The sequence below is a fragment of the Myotis davidii genome, unplaced genomic scaffold (genome assembly GCF_000327345.1).
Source record: "Myotis davidii unplaced genomic scaffold, ASM32734v1 scaffold415, whole genome shotgun sequence".
In the NCBI taxonomy this organism is placed as follows: Eukaryota; Metazoa; Chordata; class Mammalia; order Chiroptera; family Vespertilionidae; genus Myotis; species Myotis davidii.
Window position 1 is genome coordinate 3,711,012 of NW_006287951.1, and position 11,911 is coordinate 3,722,922.

An 11,911-nucleotide genomic window follows, 5' to 3' on the forward strand; every position below is an offset into this window, starting at 1 on the left:
AGTCTAAGTTGACTCGCACATGCACATAAATGAACGTTGACTCGCTCGTGCCAGTCGCATGCGTGTGTTTTGATCTGTCATTGTCGATCGTGAATTTGGTTGTTTTTGTTGACATTCATATTAAAATATTTATTCTAATTAATTTCCTTTCAATGTGCATGAATCTGTGCACCAGGGCACTAGTTAGTAACACAGTTTCTCAGATGTACTAGCCCTATTTCAAGTGCGTAATAGCCACATGTGACTAAGGGCTACCACATTGACTAGCACAGGCAGAGAACATTTCCATCAGCTAAAAGAAAGTTCTTTTGGACAGCACTAGTATAGAGCAAATTGGAGATTTATTTATTCTTCTGATCCACCAGTATGCTAAATATTTTTGTAGCTACTCTTTTTTATATACAGGCAGTACTTCGGGTATGTTGGACTCGATGTACATTGTTTTGTGGTTATGTCGCCATCTCCCATTTATTTATTTAAAAAAAAAGTTCCGTCATTTTGACTTATGTACATATGTGCTTTGTTTTTTATTATTTATTTACCACAAGTAAAAGTCAGGAATTGTTATCCTTTACATTTTTTTACTGTTTCACTTCATTACTGCTGTGTATGTGCTCCATGTGAGTGACGTAGGTGCTTATGTAGGTTTCAACTTAGAGCAAAAATCGTGTTACGTCGCGCTGTAGGAACGGATCTCCAACGTAATCCGAGGACCTACTGTGTGTGTGTGTGTGTGTGTGTGTGTGTGTGTACACTTTTATTGATTTCAGAGAGGAAAGGAGAGGGAGAAATAGAAACATCAATGATGAGAAAATCATTGATTGGCTGCCTCCTGCATGCCCCCTATTGGGGATTGAGCCCACAACCTGGGCATGTGCCCTTGACTAGGATCAAACCTACAACCCTTCCATCTGCAGGCCAACTAGGGCTGTAAATACTCTTTATCAGATTGTAGACGTTCCATCGTACTCTTAGTTTACTGCTAATTTTTAATTTTGAATGAATATTGAATTTTGGCAAATGCTTTCTCTGTATATGTTGAGATGACCATATTATTTTCCTACTTTATTTAGTAGTTTCACTCGTTTTCACACACGTTAAATCAACCTTGAATTCTTGAAATAAATGCCACTTGATCATGATGCATAAATGCCACTTGATCATGATGCATTAGTTTTTATATATTGCTGGATTTGAACTGGTAATATATTGGGAATTTTTGCATCTGTGTTGATGAGGGATTTTGGTCTGCATTCTCTGTCATAATATCCTTCTTTTGTGGTATCAGGGTAGTGCTGGCCTCATAGAATATGTTGATAATTGTTCTAGGAGGGGGATTTACTAGTAATTGAACTGTACTTCATGTCACTTTATAGATGCCATCTCCTTTAACACGTTAAGCGCCCAGTCAGTCACCGGTGACTGACACTATACTTTCTGTCGGGACGACAAAACAGGCTGGGCACTTAACGTGTTAATCCTTACAAACTTGGTAGGAGGTAGTAACGTCCTACTTTGCAGGTTAGGAACCTCACCTCAGAAACATAAAGTCCTTTCCCAAGGGCACATAGCTGTAATTGGTGGGGCCAGGATTTGATTTCAAGCTACAGGGACTCCAAGACCAGCCCCTGATTGATACCTCCCACTACGGTTCCACGGGGGTAAACTAGGCTGTGCCTCAGATGGCAGCAGTCCTTCAGTGTGAGGTAGAGCCTGGTGGTCTGCACAGGGCTGTGCTCCCAGCAAGGAAGCTTGTGGGGCGGAGGCCACGCCCAGGGCCTCCTCGGGCAGTGCCAGGTGGGTTCTCTTGTCTGCCCTGTCTTTCCTGGAAAGTGAGAATCCCCCTTTTCCATTCTTTGAAGAGGAGATGTTGGTGCCTCTATAGAAATCGCTCTTGGATTGTGAGTGGAACTGGGAATTGCCCAGAAGCTCAGCCTGGATAACTTCTCTCTTCTAGGATGCTTGGATATTAATTCTTCTGTGAAAGGGGCTCGTTTTGTCCGGTTCTGTGATGCTTTCAACATTCCACTCATCACTTTTGTTGATGTCCCTGGTTTTCTGCCTGGTAAGTCATTGACAGAGGTGGGCGCCAGGAGAGGTGGCTTTCCCACTGAGGTCCCCACTTCATCTGGAGATTTTGCAAATTCCCTGAAGATCTGTGACTTCTCCATAGTCTGGTTGTCCAGAATATGGGGCTGTGTGAGGGTTGCTCCTCTCCTGGCCTTTTGGGGAGCAGGGGAAGACCTCACAGCTGAGAGTGGCAGGCAGACCTTGTGAGGGCTATTATGGGTATCTAGTAACTGTTCTTCTTTACCTAGGCACAGCACAGGAATACGGGGGCATCATCCGGCATGGCGCCAAACTTCTCTACGCATTTGCCGAGGCAACTGTGCCCAAAGTCACCGTTATCACCAGGAAGGTGAGAAGTTCCCTGGAGCCTGGGAGCCCATCCCTCCTGACCTCATGGTCGTGGTTGGAGAGGTGGCCGAGAGTTGCAGCAGGGGTAGGAGGAGTGTATGCTCACCCTGAAAGATTGTGTGAGGACAGTGTTTATATACTTGGGGACACATCCTGCAGAGATGTCCATGGTCATCTCTGGGAACTGAAAATAGCAGTGGAAGAAGCTGTGAAAGAATGGTGTTGATCGTGAGAGCTGCTGGCCTGCACCCAGGGCATCTCTGCTTCGGCTCCCTGGTCTCACACACATTGGGTGTTCAGTAGCCCGGAGGGGGCGAAGGGGCGGGGCTCTTCTTCTTTTCTTTCGGATTCCTGGGATCTGTCAGGGACAGGATCTGGTTGACTCAAGCGCTAATTTTCGCCTTGTGGGTCTTTTCTAGGCCTATGGTGGTGCCTATGATGTCATGAGCTCCAAGCACCTGTGTGGTGACACCAACTATGCCTGGCCCACAGCGGAGATTGCAGTCATGGGAGCAAAGGTGATCTCTAGCTCTCCTTTTTCCTGGGCCTAGAGACTGTACCCTCTCAGCAGGAGCTTAAAGCACAGCTGGGAAATGCTGGAAAGAGGCCAGGGTCCCCAGGATGGACCCAGACTCCAGGGAGAAGGGGGCCTAGAACTTGGAAAGTTTCCCTCCTGGGGTCCCAGGGCCAGTTCGGCCTCCTGTCCTGCACTCTCACTTCAGGCCCATGCTGCAATCTCATGCTCAGGGTTTTGAGATTGTCAGTAAAGAGATGAGTCAGCTGAAGGAGCTGTTGGGAGGATTGGACATTTCCCCCAACCCCATCTCATCTCCTAGGGAGGGCCCAGAGCCACTCCTTTGAGCCCACAGAAGCTGAACTGACCCTGGTGACTTTGTTTTGTTCTGAACCCGGTGACTTTGGGCAAGGTACTTCCTGTTGCTCAGCCTGTTCCTCACTCCTTTCCTGCTTTTGAATAGCTGTTGGTGTTGAACCAGATAACTACACCCCCCACCGTCTGAGCTGACCTTTAGGGATTCTGATGTGAAGGCTTATTTTTCAATTCCTCATACTTCTTCATTTGCAGTTCAATGTGGCATCCTCTGGCCACAGGGTTCAGGATAATGAAAAAGGAAAACAGCATTTTACTTCCCCTTGATGCAGGAGACCACAGATGTAATAGTGGAAAATAGGCCACACGTCTTTGGATCAGTGCAATTGGCTGATGGTAGGACGGAATCTGGGGAAACAAGCTCCTGGCTTTGCCTGGGCTGCCTGTTATTGGGGCCACAGCTGAGCGTCCCATCACACAGCCCCATCATGGAACATGATGGCTGACTCCAGGCAGTTCCCATGTCTGTGCCCTGGCACCTGGAGCTGGCCCTTCACTCCAGTACACTTTGATTTACCAAGAGATTGGCAATCACAGATAATGAGTTTATGAGTTGAGGGAGGTCTGTCCAGGTTGCAATCTCCATTGAAATTCATTAACCCCTCTCATGACAGGGTGCTATGGAGATAATTTTCAAAGGGCGTGAGAATGTGGAAGATGCTCAAGCAGAATATATCAACAAGTTTGCCAATCCTTTTCCTGCAGCAGTGAGAGGTAGGCACTGTGGTGGGGATGGCAGCATAGTTCATTTGTTGGGTCACTTGCTCTCATTCTTTTCCTCCAAAAAGTCTCACATAAACTGCCTTTTGCCATTACAGTTGAACCTGGAGACTGTTAAAGGTAGGGGTTGTCCCTGGGCAATCATCACTTAAGGACAATGGGACCTGTTTTAGGCTGCTTTGGTAACCAGGATGTAAGCAACATTGCTGAAATGGCTAAATTTTTTAGTTATGTTCTAGTTTCCTAGTACTCTGCAAAACTTGACCATAAAACAGAGTGAGTTCAAATAACCCCTCCCACTTATTTTGCTCATTGCTCTGTAGATCAGTGATTTGGTTTGGGCTCAGCTGGGTGGTTCTTCTGCTGGTCTTGCCTGGGATCAGTCATTCAGCTGTAGTCATCTGATGGCCTCTTACATGGTTGGTGCTGGCTGCTAGCTAGACTCTCTCCATATGGTTTCTTTTAAAAAAAAATATATTTTATTGATTTCTTATAGAGGGGAAGGGAGAGAGATAGTTAGAAACATCGATAAGAGAGAACCATCGATTAGCTGCCTCCTGCACATTCCCCACTGGGTATGTGCCTGCAACCAAGGTACATGCCCTTGACCTGAATCGAACCTGGGACCTTTGAGTCTGCAGGCTGACGCTCTGTCCATTGAGCCGAACCGGTCAGGGGGTCTCCATATAGTTTCTTATTCTTGAGGCTAGTCCATGTGACTTGAGGGCAGCGAAAGGCTGAGAGGAGAAGCTGCAAGGTGCCTTGAGGCCTAGGTTTGCAAGTTGCAGTGTCACTTTTGCCACATTCTGTGGCAAGTCATAAAGTTGGTAAAGAAATAGAATCTACATCTTTTTAAATTTATTTATTAATTTTTAACATGTTTTTATTGATTTTAGAGAGAGAGAGGAGAGAGAGAGAACCATCGATGAGAGCCATCCGTCAGCTGCCTCCTTCATGTCTCCCACTGGGATCGAGCTGCAACCTGGGCATGTGCCCTCTGACTGGGAATCGAACCAGTGAACTCTTGGTTCATGTGCCAACGCTCAACCACCAAGCCACACTGGCCGGGCATATTTTTTATTTTTTTTAACCCTCACCTGAGGACATGCTTATTGATTTTAGAGAGAAGGGGAGAGAGAGAGAGAGACAGAGACAGAGACAGAGACAGAGTTCGATCTATTTGAGAGGGTAACATTGATTGGTTGCCTTCCTTAACCAAACCTAGGTGTGTCCTGACCAGGAATCGAGCCTGATACCTTTTGGTGCATGGGAGGATGCTCCAACAACTGAGCCACACAGGCTAGGGCCAGAATCTACTTCTTCATGGAAGGCGTGTCAGTATCACATTGTACAGGAATGGGAGGAATTGTAGCTATTTTTGAAAATACACAATTATTTTCTTTATTTCCTGTTGAATTCATCTTGGCAGGGAGAGGGTCACATTTTCCTTTTCTTGCAAAGTTGGGGACCTGCCAGAGGAATAGGGGAGCTCCAGGGATGCAGAAGAGAGTTCAGAGGGCCCAGCCCCTCTTCTATCAAGTTGGGGCCAGCTCACACTTTGGGTCCCAGAGATGGTGCCCAGGTTGAGCACAAGATTGGAGAGTGGCACCGTTGGGGATGCAGATGATCTCCCTTTTTTGTGTTTCACCAGGGTTTGTGGATGACATCATCCAGCCTTCCTCTACACGTGCCCGAATCTGCAGTGACCTGGATGTTTTAGCCAGCAAGAAGGTACAACGTCCTTGGAGGAAACATGCAAATATTCCGTTGTAAACGAATCAAAGGAAAGTAAGCCAAGAGCTAATTACTGCCTGGCCATTCGAACTCATCCCTTCCTTTTTTTGCAATCATGGAACCATTGAATCTAAATAACAGTATTTACTTGGAATGGCCAAGTTTATTAAATTCTAGAAAGATTTCATTTGCTGTAAAATTATTTGCTTTATTAAAAATATTAATTGGTATATTTTTGAGCATACATTTCTTTTTTTATGGTAGAAATATGAAAAATCAGGAAAACTAGGAACAGTATATATAGTATTGTCACCTAGAGCCGTCCCTTATTTGACACCTCTGTATATTATTTTCCTTTTCTCCCCCAAGAATTAATTTTTTCTCTCCACGGGTGAGAGAGTAAGTTTTAGGGTAAAGAATTTATCTGCTTAGGCTTCAGTTTCCTGTCTTTGAAACAATACACCCTATCTTTTAATTCCTCCAGGACTTGTAGAGGATTAAATGAGATGTGTGTATGTGTGTGTGTATCTAACAGAATACATTCTCAAATTTTCAAACCTATAGAAATGTTGTAAAAGTTGTATTATGGAACCTTCACTTAGATTCTCCAGTTCTTAACATTTTCTACATTTGCTTCATCTCTTTCATAAATTTATAATCTTTATTTTTATTGGCCCATTTGAAAATAAGTTACAGAATCCTGACCCTTCGTTCCCCCAAAATGTCAGTTTATATCCTAGGAAACCAAGCTTATTATCTTACACTAAAGGCCCAGTGCACGAATTCGTGCATGGGTGGAGTCCCTCGGTCTGGCCAGTGATCAGAGCTGACCAGGGGGCCGGCCGGCCAGGGGGAGGGGCCATGGGAGGTTAGCCAGTGAGGGGGAGGGGCCTTGGGAGGTTGGCCGGCTGGCCTCCTTGATCTGGGATGAAGGGTGGGGGCAGCCGGCTGGAGGGAGGTACCATGGGAGGTTGGCCGGCCGGGGGGAGGGACTGCGGGAGGTTGGCTGGCAGGGGGAGGGGCAATGGGAGGTTGGCTGGCTGCGGGAGTTTGGCTGTGGGAGCGCTCTGACCACCAGTGAGCAGCTTCTGCATTGAGCATCTGCCCCCTGGTGTCAGTGTGCATCATAGCAACCGGTCAACCGATCTTTCGGTTGCTTAGGCTTTTATATATATAGATAGTCTTTTATGACTGACATTTTTGAAGTGTTTTCCAATTATTTTGTTGAATGTCCTTAAATTTGGGTTTGTCTGATTGTTTCTGGATGTTCAGATTCAGGTAAGAGCAATACATATGAGTTTTGTTTCTGTGTATCACATTAGGAAACAGGTGATGTTAGTTTTTCCCTTTATTGGTGAAGTTGACTCAGATCACTTGGTTAAGGTGGTGGTTGCAAGGTTAATATTTTCTCTTTGTAATGAATAATCTGGAAACTGTTTTAAAGTCTGTCTGTCAACAAACTTTTATCCAGTACTTTTAGTATTCATTGATGATGAATTCTATTCTACATTGATTGTAAAATATCACATTTCTAACCTTGTCATAATGTCTGCCTTTATTAGTTGGTATTGTATTGGAAGGAAGAACTTTCTCTTCTTCTGTTTTTGTTTTAGTATTAGTTTTGACTCCTTGATTTTTTAAAAACATTTTTCCTGAAATAATTTTTTTCCACATTTTTTTTATTTTATTGATTTTTTACAGATAAGAAGGGAGAGGGATAGAGAGTTAGAAACATTGATGAGAGAGATTGATCAGCTGCCTCCTGCATGCCCCCCAGTGGGGATGTGCCTGCAACTAAGGTACATGCCCTTGACTGGAATCGAACCCAGGACCCTTGAGTTCGCAGGCTGACACTTTATCCACTGAGCAAAACCAGTTGGCTAATTAATTTTTCTTACTATGCCATCAACCTATCAAATTTTCAAGCACAGGTTATGTTTTTCTCCCTGCCCTGCCCCTACTCTACCTACCCCAAGAGTTAGTTTCTTGAGATTGGGAGCCATATATTATTCATAATTAAAATCTGTGCTTGGTACACAATAGGTGTTTCATAAATGTTTTAATGAATGAATGTTTAATAAAATTTTAGACTCCTGGATTTGTTTAAAATTTAATTTTATTTATTTTGATGCAGAAAATTGCCTGATTTAGCCTCTGGGAGCTCCTTCAAGCTGGCTTTATGCTTTTGATATGTCCCAATAATTTTTTGTGCACTTCCTTATTTTTTGACACACAATAATGTAGCCCTGGCATAGTCTAGTGATTTCTCCAAGAACCCTGGCTTCTTTTAGATGTCATTTAGAAGCTTTAATTGGCAGATGTTCACATTGAATCTGGGGTGTCATTGCTTCTATTTTCAGAAGACATGGAAATGATTATACAAATATGTGGATATATATGTATGTGGGGAACTTGCATGTGTAAGTATGCATTTATTTTATATATAATTTTAAAATCATGAGTTCATGCTGACTTTTAATTCCAATCTAACATACTGGTTCTTTTTTGCCTTCCCCTATTCCATATTTATGTCTGTTTTCTCCTACAGTGATAAAACTGACTTCCATTATCTTTAACATATTTTACTTATTTGCTCAATCCTACAATAAATATAAAAGTTTCAGAACCACTACAACTATGTCAACAATTAACCCTAAGGTAAAGTCAAGACTCTTGTAGTTCTGTCTTTAAACTGAAGGTACATGGTTATTTGGATTAGTAACTGGGTGGTTATCTATTTGAGTCTTTTGTTGGTTTCCCCGCATCCTTGTAGACTATTTTATTGAGTATGTAAAGCTTTGAATCATACAGAACTGGAGATTCAAAGTAGTTTCGACAGAAAGACCAACCGTGGAGTGCTGTTCCAGTATGCCCCAGAGGGTGTGCTTGCTTCTGTGGTGAGAGCCCTGGGTCCTCCCACCACTGACGACTTTCCCTTGTTCCAGCCCCTTGGCTCCAAGGTCTGTAAGCCCTGCTTGGATGTTGCATCATTTAAAGCTCATTTTGACCAACGCCAATATGTGACATCATCCACGTTCCCCATTTCTACCAGCTACCCCACCAGGCCAGGCTTAAGTCCTTGGGAGTTTATTTTTTTAAGTTCTTTTGAGCATCTTTCTTCCCTCTCCAATTGGAGAATGGTACTCTCCATTCTAGTTGTGCTTTTGCAGTTGTCTTACTCTCCTCTCTCTGGCCTCCTCCTAAGCCTGTTCTGAGTTAATTGACTGACTGCAGGTCCTGATTTTGTTGCATTCCTCTGCTCTAGCACTTCCAGTGGGTAGTACGCTCTTCTCCAGTCTTTGACTCACACAGAAGGTTCTTTTCTGTTCCTCCCTTGCTTGCCTAGTGAGTTTTGAGCCCAGTCTTATTGCCTCCACCTTGGAACACTTGCTCTGTAGTCTGCTCATGCTCAAGGGCCTGACATCACCATGAGTTCATCTTAAATTCTGAACTGATTCTGCTTATTGCAGGTTCTTTTTTTCTTAAAGCACCTGATTGCCACCCCCCTTTACATATATTTGTATTTCTAACTAGGCGGGAAGCTCCTGAGGGGCAGAGACTGTGTTGGCCAGAGGTTCTTTGTACTCCTCTTTGGCTCCTAGTACAGAACTGACATGAACACTGTAAGCTTGGAAACGAGATGAAGCAGACCACTTGGCTTTTAGAGGCCTCCTTGCTAAGGAAGAATCATGCAGGTTGGTCACTGTGTGGCTCAACAGCTTAACATTGCCGGGGGTCAGCCAATCTAGGATTTGCTCTATTTTGGGAACGACTGTACTATAGTCCATGTTAAGAATAAGAGCAAACACAAGCTTGTGTTTTATCAGGTTGTGAAATCTGGATGCTGAGCAGCTTTGTGCCTGGGCCTGCTAAAACAGGGAAGCCAGCCCAGTAAAGCATTCGGGCAGGAGGCTTCAAGAAAGCCTTGGAGTAGAGACAGTGGGAGAAGTTGCATCCAAAAACCAAGCTGGTGGCCAAGGAAACATGAAGCTGTGACTTTGGAAACTTTGTCAAGTAGACCAGCCTCTGTGGACCGCAGGATGCCTAGAGAACGGTGACAGTGAGTACTGGCATTGACTGCTGTGCAAGAATGCCTTTCCCAACTGGTGGTCTCACCTCAAGGGGAAAAGGAAAAATGTTGATTCTTGTGACCAGAGAGGACTTGGGCCAAGGAGCAGAGTGCTGGCAAGTGTCTGTCTGTAGGCTGAGCGTTGTAGAGGGTAGTAGAAACTGCAGGTGTCCCCACTCCAAGTAAGTAAACCAGTTTGACCCGAGACACACAACTGAGTGAAGCTGGGATTTGAACCCAGGCAGGCCTTTCTGAACCCCAACCCTGTTTTTTAAGCTGTTCAGAGTATTGCCTCTCACATGATGCGGTAGGTGGGATGAGTTCCTAAGGGTTGGGATGGGAAGTGGTGGTCTGCTCCACTGGATGGTCTCAAAAAGCTACTGGATTGGAAAAGCTTTCCTACCTTATCCATGATGGCCAGTCATCTTCTGTGTTGCTAGAGTAACGGGGAACACACCCACATGCAGCTTTCTAGTGCTTGGTAGAGAAACATTCTTCCAGCTTCCCTTCTGACCATGTCTTGGTCTCCCCAGCCGTTCTGCCTGTAGATGGACCGATGCTCGTGTTTTAGATGCAGTCTCCCCACTCAGAGTAGCCTCTGAAGGACCCTCACCCCACTCTGGAACCAGTTTAGACCATACCTGTTTGACAAATGTATTTCAAGTCCCTCTGTCTCACAGGATTTCTGGAGAGCTGTGGCTGTATTCTTTTAGAGAGAACTGGTCTTTACGTTCTCTCTCACCTGTTAGTATGGGATTTCCACTACCCTAAGCCAAGTGCTGTGGCCACTTCATAGGCATAGATAACTCTCAGATAGCTGTAGAGTCCAGCCAACACACTTGGGTAGATGTGGCAGCCAGGTTCTGACCACGTCCCTACTGTGCTGGTGAGAAATGACTCCTTTATGTGTTCTTGGGAGCAGAAAGCTGTATTTCAAAACATGATGCCTAAGAGAGAGACCCCTGCAGAACAAGGCACATAGGATACCGATGGAAGCTTATCTGAGGTTTTGGTTGTTCATACTGAAAAGCCTGAGTTGGCCAAGCCTGTTTCCCAAGAAGATGCTGTTCTGTGTTTGACAGACTCCAAGTTACAGTTAAGTAAAAGCTTGTCCCAAAGTAGTCACACAGGGATAAAGCACTGCTCTTGTTTGTAAACATACCCTTTAAGATGAGCTGCCAGGGAGACAAACCCATCCTTCCCACCTTCCCTCCTTAGCTGCCTTAAGAACTCACCTGCTGATCTATCCCCTGCACCCGTCTTTTCTGCAGACAATTTGGGTCACCTGATGAACACAGTGCACAGTACATGGCCAGGCCCATAAAGTGTGTGACATCTTAAGTGTGACCTCAGAACCAGCATCAAGAAAAACCCTTCCTTCTCCAGCCATGCAGAATCCATTCCTTAAAGGACCACTGTCTGGATCTCAGGCCAGGGGAGGACCCAGGCTACAGACCAGTAGATAGTCCCTGGATGCCGCCTCCAAAACGCAGCCTTGAAACCAAGGCTACTTGGCCTACCTATTCTCTCATGGGAAATCCAAGGAATGAAAGAAAATTAACAAGCTAATCCTAAATTTCTGCTTTCTTAAAAAAAAAATCTCAAAAAAAAAATCTCACAGACAGTAACTTTGCCATTTAACAATTATCTGAAAGAGCAAACTCTCAAGAGCAGCAGGATAGAAAATCTTTAAAGCTTTCCTAGTAGGAACAATAGTATGACTACCACAGCCTGATTTTGAATAGTTTATTAAAGGAAAGGTGAAGCATCAGTTTCAAATTGTACAAAAGGAAAAAAACCTCATATTGCAAATGTACAATTTACAGAATTACTAGCAAAACCAATCAAGGAGACACTGAAAATACAAAATTTCGATTGATTTTAAACTGAACTGGGAACCCATTGGAGTAGATGTTAAGCCTTTTTGTTGCATGGGAGTCTACGATTCTAAGTCAGCATCTGTTTCCCATATGAGACTGTCAAGCAAAGGATCAATCTGTGCGTGTGCAGGGCACCTCCAGCTTGCTTCCTGGCCACAACCACAGGCAGGGCGGGCGTGGTGGACTGTCCTGGGCATTCCT

At 44.5% G+C, this 11,911-nt stretch overlaps 2 protein-coding genes across 10 annotated transcripts in view; one reads left to right on the forward strand and one right to left on the reverse strand.

Moving 5' to 3' along the window:
• Nucleotides 1-5,944, forward strand: part of PCCB (propionyl-CoA carboxylase beta subunit) — a 53,130-nt gene extending 47,186 nt beyond the window's left edge. The window contains exons 11-15 of the mRNA XM_006759811.2: nucleotides 1,958-2,065; nucleotides 2,319-2,419; nucleotides 2,838-2,936; nucleotides 3,922-4,021; nucleotides 5,679-5,944. Of these exons, the coding sequence (XP_006759874.1) occupies nucleotides 1,958-2,065; nucleotides 2,319-2,419; nucleotides 2,838-2,936; nucleotides 3,922-4,021; nucleotides 5,679-5,800 (530 nt within the window). The 3' untranslated portion in view covers nucleotides 5,801-5,944. The remainder of the gene's footprint in view (nucleotides 1-1,957; nucleotides 2,066-2,318; nucleotides 2,420-2,837; nucleotides 2,937-3,921; nucleotides 4,022-5,678) is intronic.
• Nucleotides 5,945-11,562: 5,618 nt separating this feature from the next.
• Nucleotides 11,563-11,911, reverse strand: part of STAG1 (stromal antigen 1) — a 336,264-nt gene continuing 335,915 nt past the window's right edge. For all 9 annotated transcript variants that reach the window (XM_006759813.2, XM_006759812.2, XM_015561382.1 and 6 more), the window contains one exon: nucleotides 11,563-11,911. This exon is cut by the window's right edge and continues 1,684 nt beyond it. The gene's annotated coding sequence lies outside the window, so the exon portion shown is untranslated.